Source organism: Colius striatus, chromosome 9, assembly GCF_028858725.1.
Source record: "Colius striatus isolate bColStr4 chromosome 9, bColStr4.1.hap1, whole genome shotgun sequence".
Classification (NCBI taxonomy): Eukaryota; Metazoa; Chordata; class Aves; order Coliiformes; family Coliidae; genus Colius; species Colius striatus.
Window position 1 is genome coordinate 18,117,615 of NC_084767.1, and position 12,790 is coordinate 18,130,404.

A 12,790-nucleotide genomic window follows, 5' to 3' on the forward strand; every position below is an offset into this window, starting at 1 on the left:
GCACCGACTGCATCCAAATGACCAGCTGTTATGTAAGGCAGATGTTTACTGGGGGAGGAGGGAGCTTTCTTAAAAACTGTGTCCTCACAGCTATGGATACGTACCAAAAAAAAATCTTACTCCTTTTGCTTTATTCCCCCTTCAAGGCCTGAGTGTTGGAAATATGTTCTATGTCTTTTCTGATGATGGGATCACAGTCCTTCAGCCAAACGAATGTGAAATCCGGAGACATATCAGGCCCGAAGAGAGGATTTTCACAAGTTATGTAAGTCCTAAACCCAGCAGCTACAGCCGACAGCTGGGAAACTTTCTCTTAATCTCTTCAAAAGTTGTTACTGGTAGAGGACCCATTTGACACAGTGATGTTGGAGCTTGGTGGGCTGCATGTGGTATCCCTGAGGTATATCATCTTCTCCTCTTGAAAATTAAGGGAACTACATAAGCCATGACTGACATGTGGGATTTACAACACACTGCAGAAAAAATGATTAGTTATCATTTTAAAATGTAGGAAAAGTCTTTCACTTGTCCTCTTGGAAGTGTTTACATATCTGCCCAAAAGTTGTAACTGAGCCGTGGGGAAAGTACAAAATTCAGTAGCGAGAGATACACGCATCACTCACTGGTGGTAATTGGTCCCTTTTACTGATGGCTCTGTGGGCAAAGAAGTGGGCTACTGTCATGTTTTTGCCCAGCCAGCAATGAAGCACCACAACAGACTCTTTCTCGGTATCCCCCATCCACCCCCACTCCTCATTAGGACAGTGGAGGCTCCAGCAAGTTAGGAGGAAAAAAAGAACCAAGGATGTTGTGGAGGACTCACTGCCAATTATGGTTCCAGGCAAAACAGACTCCAGTACTCGACTTAGAGAGGAAGGTAGGAAAGTTTATTCTACTACCTACAAGAAACAGAACAGAACAAAAAGCAAAAAGAGAGTAAGATGATTGAGAAAATTACAACCAGCACTTAAAGATCTCCATCCCTCCTTTCTTCCTGGGCTCAGCTCACTGCTCCCAATATGTCTACATGCTCCCTGCTCAATGGCTCGGGAGGGTAGGGAATGGAGGATGTGGTCAGTCTCTCACAGATGGTCTCTGCCTCTTCTCTCTTTTCAGAGGAGGATGACTCCTCACATTCTTCCCCTGCTCTGATACAGGATCCCTCCCACGGGATACTGTCCTTATGGAAATTCTCTGGTGTGGGTTCTTCTCCACCTTCCAGCATCTGCAGATACAGGGTCCCTCCCGCAGGACACAGTCTCTTCTGGGAATAGTTTTAATGAACTTTGGTGTGGGTTCTTCCCCACAGTTACGGCTTCTGTGAATATGGGGTCCCTCACACAGGACATGGCCTCCTATGGCCATAGGGATTGGAGAGGGAGATCTCATAGTCACTGCCCTGGCTCAGAGTCTGTAACAAAGTGAGTCCTCATCCCTCATGTGGGGCTCTTTAATTAAATGAGTCATTGCCCCTGTTGCAGGGTCTTTAACGAAGTACAAACAAATCTCTGCTTCACCATTCCTCTCTGTAGGATGCAGGGGAGTCTCTGCTACAGCACACCTCCTCTTCTCTTAGCTCACTGACATTAGGGTCTGCATGGTTGCTTCTCTCTCTCTCTCCCACTCCTTGCAGCACCACCACCAGCTAGAAAAAAAGGAAGAGTGAGAAGAAGAAGGAATAGGAAGAACCCTCCTCTTCCAGCTTCTTCTTCTTAAGAAGCGATCATGGAGGTGCCTAATTAGCTCAGCCCCAGAAGTGGGTCTAGCTCAGAGCTGGGGAGAGTTTTGAGCAACTTCTTACAGGAGCCATCTTTACAGCCCCTTCCCCCTTCCCAGAAATGGCTTCACATGTCAAACCATGGCAACTACTTTCTGCTCTTTAGAAATAATTTCCCCAGTTAAATCACAACAGGGTGGTAAGGATGCACAGAAGATGGTTGTACCATGCTGGTTGGTCCTCCACATCTTCTGCTACTGTCTGGCATTTTCTACCAGCACTGAGCTTGCCATAACTGTTGCTTTAGGAAATCACAAGGAAAGTTTGTTCAAGTGTCAGTGAACATCAAGCACTGGCTCATATGCAGTGGAGCTAAACATGGCAAGTGGGATAACATGCCTGGAGGCTTTTTGAGGCCGGTGTTATCAGCAACCTGTGTTATATACTCCTGCCCGGTAACATACATCATGTATTTGCACATGAAGCTGTCAATTCTCATAAAACACAAGAGCTGAAATACATCCAGAAATATTTTTTCAGTCAGTCCTTTATTCAGGTTTTTGGGTTTTTTTTTATAAGGGGAATGTGAGAATGCGGCTCCCTTCTGAAGAAAAGGACTCAGCTTTGCTGTCAGTTTTAGGAAGAATAAAAGGGGATAATCACTGTCATGAGGCCTATGGACTTGGTCAGACTCTGCTGTCAGAAGTCAAGATCCTCTTGAGAGTCTGTATTCAGTATTTTTTATATCCCAATAAATTTGAGATTGATAATGTGGGGTTTTTTTCCTACTGGATTTTAATATACCTTAGTAGAAATCAGGACTGATGTTCACCTCAGGACTGGTCCTTAGCTTGGGCTTAATATTATTAAGCCACACTTGAGCTTTCACTACTCAAAGGAAGAAATTTTGTGTTTCTTTGCCAAAGAGCTGTAAATATTGAAGAGGTGGTTCTGGAGAAACAGCTTGAAAAGAACAAAGGAAAGAGGGCGCTTAAGGAAATAATGTCAGCACAGTGGTGGGCATGAAAGGGATTGTTAACGTCATTACTTGGCTGCCTTTCAGAGAAACCTCTAAGAGTTTCCTACAGACATCATAGGGCACTTTCCCTTGGCATAGGGAGAAATGACTATTTTTTCCTTCCTCTTCCTTTTAGTATCTTGAGTATTGCCACACAGACAATGATACCAGCCTGCAACTTCAGGAGGGTTTCTACAACAAAGGTTCCTTGCTTCTTCATTTGCTGTTAGAAGGCACAAAAGCAGATAGAGCAGCTGAAGCTGAGTGCTGTAGCAAAAAGGCCGCTGACCTTTCCCTGCTCCCGTTGGTCTGGGTGGATGCTGTGTTGTGAGACGCCATGCCCCAGTACACAGCCGAGGATGAGGAGGGCAATTTGGAGGCTGTCAGGAAGCACAAAGCTGGGCTTTTGTAGCATCTTTTAGCTCACAGTAGCATAGATCCCCTGCCTGGATGGAGGGCCAAAAAGGAAAGTGTAGCCAAGCTGTTGAGTCTTGAATCTTCAACCCTTACATGTGGCCTCCACTAAGGTACCTATGCAACAGAGTAGTGCTGCTTAGAGGTGAAATCTTTTAATCCATAATCATATTCTGATACAGACCTGCTGTTGACATTGTTTTTTCTTGTACATCCTCTTTCCCTGAACAAGCTCTGGTGCTCTAATCACTTTCCCATTAGGGAGGTTGTACCATTATTTTAAAGTGACCCAGCTGTTGTATTGACAAGATTTAAATCCAACAGTTGTGCTCACTGAAATATTTATATGTGTTCACTTAGTTTTACCTTCATTGCCACATCACAGCCTGGTCCCACACAAACACCCATTCAAATGAAACAACTTGACAGAGGAAAAAACAACGAAGAATAGCTAACATGCAGAGGCTTATTGGTGAGATCAGATGTGGCTCTTCAAACTTTGAGTACTGGTTTTGCATAGAACTCAGTGAGTGGAGAATCAGAGACAAAATATGGCATGAGGCAGCTGTGAACAGGATTTGGTCCAAAGCAGCAGGATTTAGTTCCTTTTAAACAGGGGAAGTTTCTGTGTTGGAGCAATAGACTGTAGGACCCTGCTTATTCTGCTAGTTTCCCCAAGCACAGGCATCTTACAGCATGTCCTTATGAACTGAAAATATAAAGCTGTGATTCAGTTAATGTAAATCACTGTTTTTTCAAAGCACTGAGTGATATTTTTATTGCTAATAAATGCTGACAGCAATACAAGTCTTGATGGACCATGATATACTTCAAAAGATAAATCCATACCTTGTGTGGTTGTTTAAATTCAATGAGTTTTAAGTGAGCTTGCAGGAGGTCCAGCTATGTAATGTCACAAAGTAGAGCCAGGCTGCAGTGTGGTACCTGGTAAAATAATTATTTCATGTTTTCTAGGAAAGAAAGGGGGAAAATATCATCCTAATGGAATCCTCAGGGGATTTTTCCTGTAGTTTTCAAGGCTAAGCTCCTTGTTGCTTCAAGCCCTAAACTTGTAGAAATTGAACCTTTCTCCTCCTCTTTTTTTTTATCCCCTCAGGAAGAGATGTGTCCTAGAGTGAAAGGCGAAGGCACTCAGTCCTGCCTCTGGGCTTCGGCGGTCAATGTCAGAGACAAGTACATTTTTGTGACACAGCCTAAACAGAATAGAGTAATGATAATTGATATACAGACTCAAAAAGCCATACAGGTACTTACAAGGGAAATTCTTTATTCACTGATTGGTAAAAGACTTGATATGGGACGAGAATGTAGATCTTTTCCCCATGGATCTGCTGACATGAGTAAAATGTTGGGCCTATGTTGCTTTCACCCATGGGATTACACTGTTTATAACTTCACTGGCAGGAAATAAAAATCTTTTTTGGTTGGATTTCATAGTCTTAGGGCTGCATCTGCAGCCAGGTTTTCAGTTAGTGTGGTAAAATAATGCTAGGACAAGTTTCTGGCTCAGGTTGCCTGACCTTGGTTATAAGCAAGTTGGAAAGAATGAACTGGGGTGGGTATAATTAAGACAGAAATTGGGCCCTGGTTTACTGGCTGTAAATAAGAGCATAAGATGGAGTGATGTCCAGCCACAAAATGACACTGAGCAGCCAGATTCTTTTACTGTTGGTGCTACTGCTTATCCCTCAATTGACTTGAGGGCAAAGCTGCACAAATGACTGTAACAGTAGTGCATGGGAACTTCTCCAGTAAACTAATAGAATATGCAGCATGTGCATTTGGTCATTATGTAAATACTTCTCTGTTTGTTTTTTAAGTCCTTGGATGTTGACCCGTTACCAACCAAATTACATTATGACAAATCCCACGACCAAGTCTGGGTGCTAAGCTGGGGTGACATGCGGAAGTCCTCATCAACGCTGCAGGTAAGTCCTTCTGCACCTGAGCCTTTGCCGTTCCTTGGCATCACCAGTAGCAAGCTGGTGGCTGGCTGACTGCAAGTAATTAACAGCATTTAATGGTCTGGTTATAAAGCTACTCTTTCATTTGCAGATCTAGTGTGTTTTGTTCATTCTGCCTCCGTCCATCCTCACATATTTTTCCTGCTGTTTAATTTGTTTTTGAGCAATGACTGTGCCATAGGCTGGCAGCAGGTCTGCTTTGTTGCCAAGGTCTGTTTTGTTTTAAGGCTGATGACAGAGCTAAGTGCCATAAAGTCATACAGCAAGGGCTGGCAGCTGACTGTGAGCAGTATGAGCCTGCAATGCTCCAGGTCTTTTGTGCGGCCTGTGTGAGTGCAGCTTCTTTTTATCTTCATTGAGGTCTGAAAGAAGTGAGTACCAAGAAGCCTCAAAGACCGTACTTTCTGCATAGAATTCTGTTACTCTTCATATCATATTGGTAGTGTTCTATCACATGTGCAAGCCAAACTGAGCAACACATTCAAGAATAAGCCTAAGGTAGAGACTAAAAGTATGTTCAATGCAGAGCTGCAACGTGCCCTTCTCAGATGTTATGATGGCCTCCAATTTTTTCTATCTGCAAAGAATTTAGAGGCAATGCATATGAAAGAAGCATTAAAAGATGAATGAATTGTGCTATACGTCAAGGTTCACAACTGTCGCGAGATTACTATCTTAGCATCGTTGTTATGCATTAGGCAAGATAGACCTTTTCTCTGGTTTGGTAAAGGCATTTACCTCTTCCTGTCTTCCACACAGGAGAAGTCCAAGTTTTCTATTGGTGCACTAAATAGCTTCTTATTTTCTTTAAACTCATTTTGTCACCTGTCTCTCACAAGCCTCCTTTTGGATGATGATGCAGTATAATGTGGTAGAGTTGTTGCTTTCATACTAAAATGCAGGGAAAAAAAAGCTCTCTAGGGCATAAACAGCAAAAGTAAAACCTCAAGGACAGATTCTGTTATTGGATGTCGGTGACTCCACTGGAGGGGTACCAGTGAGGTCCCTGGAGCTGCACTGCACTGAGCACTGTCAGACCCACAGTGATACTGAGCAATCTGAGGCACAGTAATGTACAAGATTTGGACAACTAAATTAGCTGCTGTCTCTGGATTTCCCTGGAGGATTCAGTTTTCTGTTGAATGTGCGAAAACGCCAAGCATAGGCATGTAATTGGGCATTTTGCAGCTGCCCTGTGTCATATGAGAGAGTTGACATCAGAGCTGATTTGATCCATCCAGACATACCCTTCTCTAGTAGTTATTTTTTGGCACTTATGGCCCAGCCTTTCTGGATACAAAGATTGCTGAAGAGAGTCCAGCGCAGGACCACCAAGATGATCAGGGGAATGGAACATCTTTCATGTGAGGAAAGGCTGCGGGAACTGGGGCTGCTTAGTCTGGAGAAGAGGAGATTGAGGGGTGATCTTATTAACATTTATAAATATCTAAAGGGTGGGTGTCAGGAGGTTGGGACATCCCTTTTTTCTATTGTAGCTAGCAACAGGACAAGGGGTAATGGGATGAAGCTGGAACACAGAAAATTCCACTTAAATATAAGAAAAAACTATTTCACTGTTCAGGTGAGGGAGCCCTGGCACAGGCTGCCCAGAGGGATTGTGGAGTCTCCTTCCTTGGAGGTCTTTAGGACCTGCCTGGACATGTTCCTATGCGACCTGATCTAGGTGACGCTGCTTCTGCAGGGGGGTTGGAGTAGGTGATCTCTAAAGGTCCCTTCCAACCCCTACCATTCTATGATTCTATGTGAATGCTTTTTCTACCAGAAATGTTTTTCCAGCTGACAGAGGGTAACAGTGGCTGTTTCCTGACCTAAAAACCTACAAATCTGGAGGCTGTGTTAGTCATGGGGCTGCCCAAGGCTCTGCTGGAGCTGCTGTTCCATGAAGGTGGGACAAGCCGTCCACACCAGCCACATGCTGCATCTGAGACAATGGCTGTAACCTGCAGGCTTTTAATAATAAAGAATGGATCAGCAGCTCAGCATGGGCATTTTCAGGAAAAGAAGCCAGAAACATAATGCGGGCAAATAAACGAAGGTTTCTGAGGCAGTGCCACCAGTTTGTCTCACCTGGGGATGAGCAGTTTCCTGTACAAGGTGTAAGGAGACAAAATGAGCTCTCCTTACCCTTTCTGACTTAATTTTTTCCATCCAGCTGTGAGAGTTTTCTGTAATTAAAGAAGAGATGACACAAGCATGTGATTATTAAGAAGAATACACCATCTGCACAGTTGGAAACTTGTTATAAGGCTCCAGCTCCCAGATAGTCCTTTCTGTTATCTTTATGAAGTGTAGAGAATGAGATTAGCATCAGCAGATCGTTTCTTTTTTCCAACCTGCTTTCTCTAAAGGTGTGCAGTGAGTAATTTGTCAAAGTTCGTAAACTTGCAGTGGTTAGTTGCGGACTTGCAATAAAATATCTTTTATAACAAAGATGCTACAGCTGAGGTTGATCTAAATTTCCACTTCTTTGGAAGTCAGGGATTTATCAAACAGCCCATGTAGACAACTAATGGGGTGCTGTTGTGTAGCCATTACTGGCTTGTGGGAAGCAAATGTCTGGCCTCATGAAAGACTGCAAGAGTGGGCATCTTTCTTGAGCAATCTAATTGGAAGAAATCTAAAAGGCACAGCCAGAAAAGCTGTCTGAGCTAAACCTTGTAGGATTTTAGCATTTCCTTAATGAATTATGTAGCTGTAAATTCAAAGCAACTACTGTTGCACATTAGAGCAGCAGAAGCTCCTAATGAATGGACTAATGTCAGCTCGAACTGAGAAAACAATCTGAGCATTTAATATTTTAATCATTGAAAACTCCTACCTCTTCTTTTCTGGAGTGGTGGAGGGGCTGAGTTCCCATGGCTGTGGAAGTGTGTACTGTGCTAGAGGACAGCAGGAGAGACACAGCCAAAGGGCCTTTCTCTTCTCCTCCCTGAATTTTATATGGTGTGGTAGATGGATGAACAGTTCTTCTCCTTCAAAGTGATAATTAACTGCTGTGAGCTAGTGTTTGATCCTTCAAACTGGTAAATTATCTCCGTGCATTTAAGTGAGATTAGTAAATATGACAGTGAAATAAATGTTCATTTTAGACAGTGAGGAATAAATTATTACAGTCAAAGTGTCATCATACTACTTCATCTCCTGCTCTTTCTCCAGATATAAACATCTTATGAAGGTCTTGTACTTACCTTATAAATGTCCATCCTCAGATACTATATATTAGCACCCCTTTTTAAAGACAGTCACACCAAACATTAATCAGAGTCTAGTACATCCCTGGAAAAAGCCACTCAGTATCACATGTGACTATGTAATCTGTATTTACGTTTTTGCCTTACAAACTGCTTTTCCTGTACTCAACCTTATGTGTGTTTATTGTAGGTAATACCAGAGGCAAGCACAGGGGAGGATCAGCATGTTATCCGCACAACATTTGAAGGAGTGGATGATTTTTTTATACCACCTACAAATCTTATTATAAATCATGTTAGGTAAGAAATGATCTTAACGTGTAGCAACTGCGACCATGCTGCTCTCTCCTAGTGGGCATCCTTCTAATAATCTTATAGCACTTTAGAAATATAAGTGAATGAATTCATGATCAAGCTAACTGTTTTTACCCCTGTTTTCACATGTGAAATGGAGAATTAGTTGTTGTTCAGCAAATCAACAAAACAGCAAGAAACAAACCTGAATTTCACTTAGACCATGCACAGGCATTCAAACCTCAGCTTGGTCAGCCATGCCTCCTTGCAGCAGAGTATGAATCACTGCCCTGGCTTTTTTGTGCCAGGAGTTTGATGGCCAGAAAGTTGCCTTCCCTGCCCCAAAACCTTATGCCCCTAGACGAAAACTTATGTCAAAGATTTGTTGCCTGAAGAGGTAAAAATTTATTCTGGCTAAAGCACAAAGTGTAGTTCTTCCATGTGTTTCCAACTTGTTCAAATATTGGATCTCTGTGTGAGGTGTACAGCTTGAGCAGCAGAATGGTATGTTCTGCATATTAAAAAGAACACCTCTCTGAACCATCAGTTTTGAATGTTAATGTGATGTAGTGGTTAATGAGATTGTCTAACTAACATACTAATAACTTGGTGTAACACTGGCTGCTTCCCAGCAGGCACAGGAAGCCTCCCGTTAACATTATCAAAATTGATGATAACTGCACAGCAATTTATACTATTCTTACTATGTTATAACCATCTTCTGTCCCCAATATAGTTTGACTAAGTTAAACACTCACAAAACCATAATGCAGCTCCTTACATTAATCTTAGGTTCCCTGTGGTGAACACTGAGGATGAGGGGGGAGTGAGTAGGGAGAGTCACACTTAAATGATTATATGTTGAATCTGATCCAAAATAAATAACTTTGCTTCCTGAAACACAAAATAATGATACATACTTCATGGCTGTTATTCTTAATTTTTCCCTACCTCATTTTTCCAGTTTACTTTCAAAATATCGTTGTGACTAATAGTAGTGCCAGGAGGTAGATGACTCTGCTGAATGTTGAAGCCTGAGATGAGAAGGTATGGTCTGGGTTCAAAGACAGGAAGGTGGAACAATTACTCTTTTTGTTGTTGTTTTATTCTTTTTGTTTCAGTGTGATTAATCGGCTGTACACAGATCATCTTCCGTAAGAAATATTAAACGTAGATAATTGTCTATAGTTTTCCATGTGCAAAGCAGAAAATGCTGTGCCTAATTTCCTATTTCATTTGTTCAGGGACAGATCTTTGTCCCTTCTGTCTTACCCTCAGCACGGAAAAATAATTGCACACAGTCTAATGAGACTTACTGAGATCATGTTCTAAATTCTCCATTCAGAAACAATAAAAGGCAATACCAGCATTTCCCAGGAAGGTGGATATTTAAGCAATCTCTTCCACAAGCTAAAAAATACTCCTATGCAAATGTTTTTGCATATGTATTTCAGCTGCCCGTTATTTCAGATGGATATCAAGGAATGTATCCACTTTTATTAGTTCCCAGGATAGATTGTTGTCTATAAAAACTCTCTAAGTGCAAGGTTTTCTTTGAGATCTCAGATCACAGATTTTATGCAAATGCTGTGCCTCTTCTGCAGCTGTGTGCACGTACAACACATTCTGACCCACTTTTTTTAAATTAAAGTTTATGATAAGAACCATTTCTTAACTTCTTCAGGCATTTGGCCAAGCATTAAGGAAGTCTTGAGGAAAAAAAAATGCTGTAAGGGAAAGCATTTTTTAAAGTGTACTTAAATGCATTCATCCAGGAGAAATACAAGTGTCATATCCAATTTCCACACACATAGTGCGCTACGAATCTCCACTGCAGATATTTTCTGAAGTCTCTAATGGATGTGAGTATAATGGGAAAATGAAAGGCTTAGCCCAGTGATTTTCATGGGATCATACACTACACTGGCTCGTTTTTTAGAAGTGAAATCATTACTGAGTGTCTCATTGACAGATGGATTAAGAATAAAGAATCACCCCAGTGTTTTATGCAAAATATGTATTATCTGCACACATGCACTTTGTTCTCCACATTTCACAAAGCAATTTGACGTCTTCGGGGAAGAGATGCACAACTGAACACTCACTTCATTTCCTTCTGTCGTCATTGAATGGATGAAAAGATACTCAATGCAAAATTGTTTTTGTAAGTCAGTATCAGTGACCTGTGAATCCAGAGGAACACAAACAGGCTGTTTCTTTGGGCTCCCTCTGAAATTAAGCAGAAACCTTTCTTGGCTATCCTTGACCTTTTCTTGTCTCCAGCAAAGGTCAGATGTGTTGCAGCATATATCTTTTAGAGAACATTTCTTCTCTGCTCATTGTTGTCTGCCCTCTATTGAGACAGAAAACAAAAGACCCCTTTTCTTCAGTGCACCCTGGCTGGTTTTGTTCTTTGAGACGTGTTTTACACCTGCCCTGGGCTAGCAGGACAGTGCTTAACAGTCTGCTCTACACCTTGCTCTTCCTGCTCCTGCAGTGATATCCAGGCACCATGAGTAGCAAATACACATCACAGATAGATACCTTCTGATGCTCTAATTTAAGAGATGAGGTTGGACATGGTCTTCCCTCAATGGTTATACATACATACAGCTCCAACCTGACAGGGACATGCTTTGTTTTTAACAGATTTCTATTTTTTTAAGAAGTCTTGAGTATATATTGAATTTCTAGACCTGAAACAGATCAAATACAAAACCAGTCAACACTAGCCTACAAAACACCCCAGCCTTGGTATCATCTCTGTTGTAAATAAAAGTTTTCAGCTTTTGAAGATGGTATTTGAATGCCCAAGCACATACTCAAGCTTGCAGGATCAGGTTGCTAATTTTAATTGAAATGTATACCTCCTTTTAGGACATTTTAGAAGCAGAGATTTCTTACAGAAAAGAGACAGTGTTATTGCACTCACTTCTAAAACCAGCTGGATAGAGTTTTCCAGTTCTGCTGACTTTTGTCTTTTCTCAAGCATGTCATCATGTCTCCAGAGATGTCTTCAGTGTCATGTTTTCTGTTTCAGGTTTGGCTTCATCTTTAACAAATCAAAATCCGCAGTTCACAAAATTGACCTGGAAACTGTGACCCACATCAAGACTATCAACTTCAAAAACTATAGCTGCATACCACTGACCATGGCTTACACCCACCTGGGCGGGTACTACTTTGTTCAGTGTAGGAGGAGTAGGTCAGTGGCTGCGCCACCGCAGCTCATGATTGACAGTGTCACGGATGCTGTCGTCGGCCGCAACAGCGACGTGTCGGGCACACCTTATGTCTCACCGGACGGACGCTATTTGGTCAGCGCGGATGAAGACAGTGGCAGGATCAAAGTCCAGGCTCTAACTGTCCGAGGGGAAATCAAGTTGATTTATGACTTACAAACAGACATACACGTATCTGATCTGACATTTCAACCCTCTTTCACTGAAGGCAATCAGTACTATATATATGCTACTTCACATTTGCAAACAGATGTGCTTTTTGTAGAGCTGTCAACGGGGAAAATGAATGTACTGAAGAATTTAAAGGACCCTATCACATCCAAAGACTGGCCCTGGAGCAACTACAACAGAATTATGAAAGACAGTGGATTATTTGGACAGTATCTCATTACACCAGCTAAAGATTCATTGTTTGTTATAAATGGGAGGCAAAATACATTACGCTGTGAGGTTTCAGGTATAAGGAGGGGTAACACAGTGGTCTGGGTTGGGGAGGTATGAAAGGGCAGTAGCTGTTGAGCCTTCAGCAGGCAAGTACTGGTTGGACCTTTACACTGCAACAAATGAGCAGTAGCATTGTATATTTTTACACTGGGAAAAAAAAAAAGCAAAAAGAAAAAACAAAAAACCCCTGTATAGGCTTCATGGTGCAACACTGGTCTACTTGCAAGTTTTATAAGGTATGCTCTGCGAATAGGAAGTGGTTTTGAAAGGATATTTTTTATTTGGGGGTATGATTTGTGGTTATGAGAAAAATGCTGGGAAGTGAATAGTATCTCCACTGAGATATCGTATAAAGCCACAAAACCTAGTGATCCTGTCGAACAAAACAGATTTTGAGTTTCTGTACTGAGGAGCTTTTATGTTATGTTCAAGCCATCCGTTTTCTTACCTGTATACCTTGTCCG

At 41.9% G+C, this 12,790-nt stretch overlaps 1 protein-coding gene across 2 annotated transcripts in view; it reads left to right on the top strand.

Moving 5' to 3' along the window:
• FSTL4 (follistatin like 4) overlaps positions 1-12,383 on the top strand; it is a 229,182-nt gene extending 216,799 nt beyond the window's left edge. For both annotated transcript variants that reach the window (XM_062002672.1, XM_062002673.1), the window contains 5 exons: positions 147-265; positions 4,267-4,416; positions 4,991-5,098; positions 8,537-8,646; positions 11,681-12,383. In XM_062002672.1, the coding sequence (XP_061858656.1) occupies positions 147-265; positions 4,267-4,416; positions 4,991-5,098; positions 8,537-8,646; positions 11,681-12,383 (1,190 nt within the window). The remainder of the gene's footprint in view (positions 1-146; positions 266-4,266; positions 4,417-4,990; positions 5,099-8,536; positions 8,647-11,680) is intronic.
• Positions 12,384-12,790: the final 407 nt, after the last annotated feature.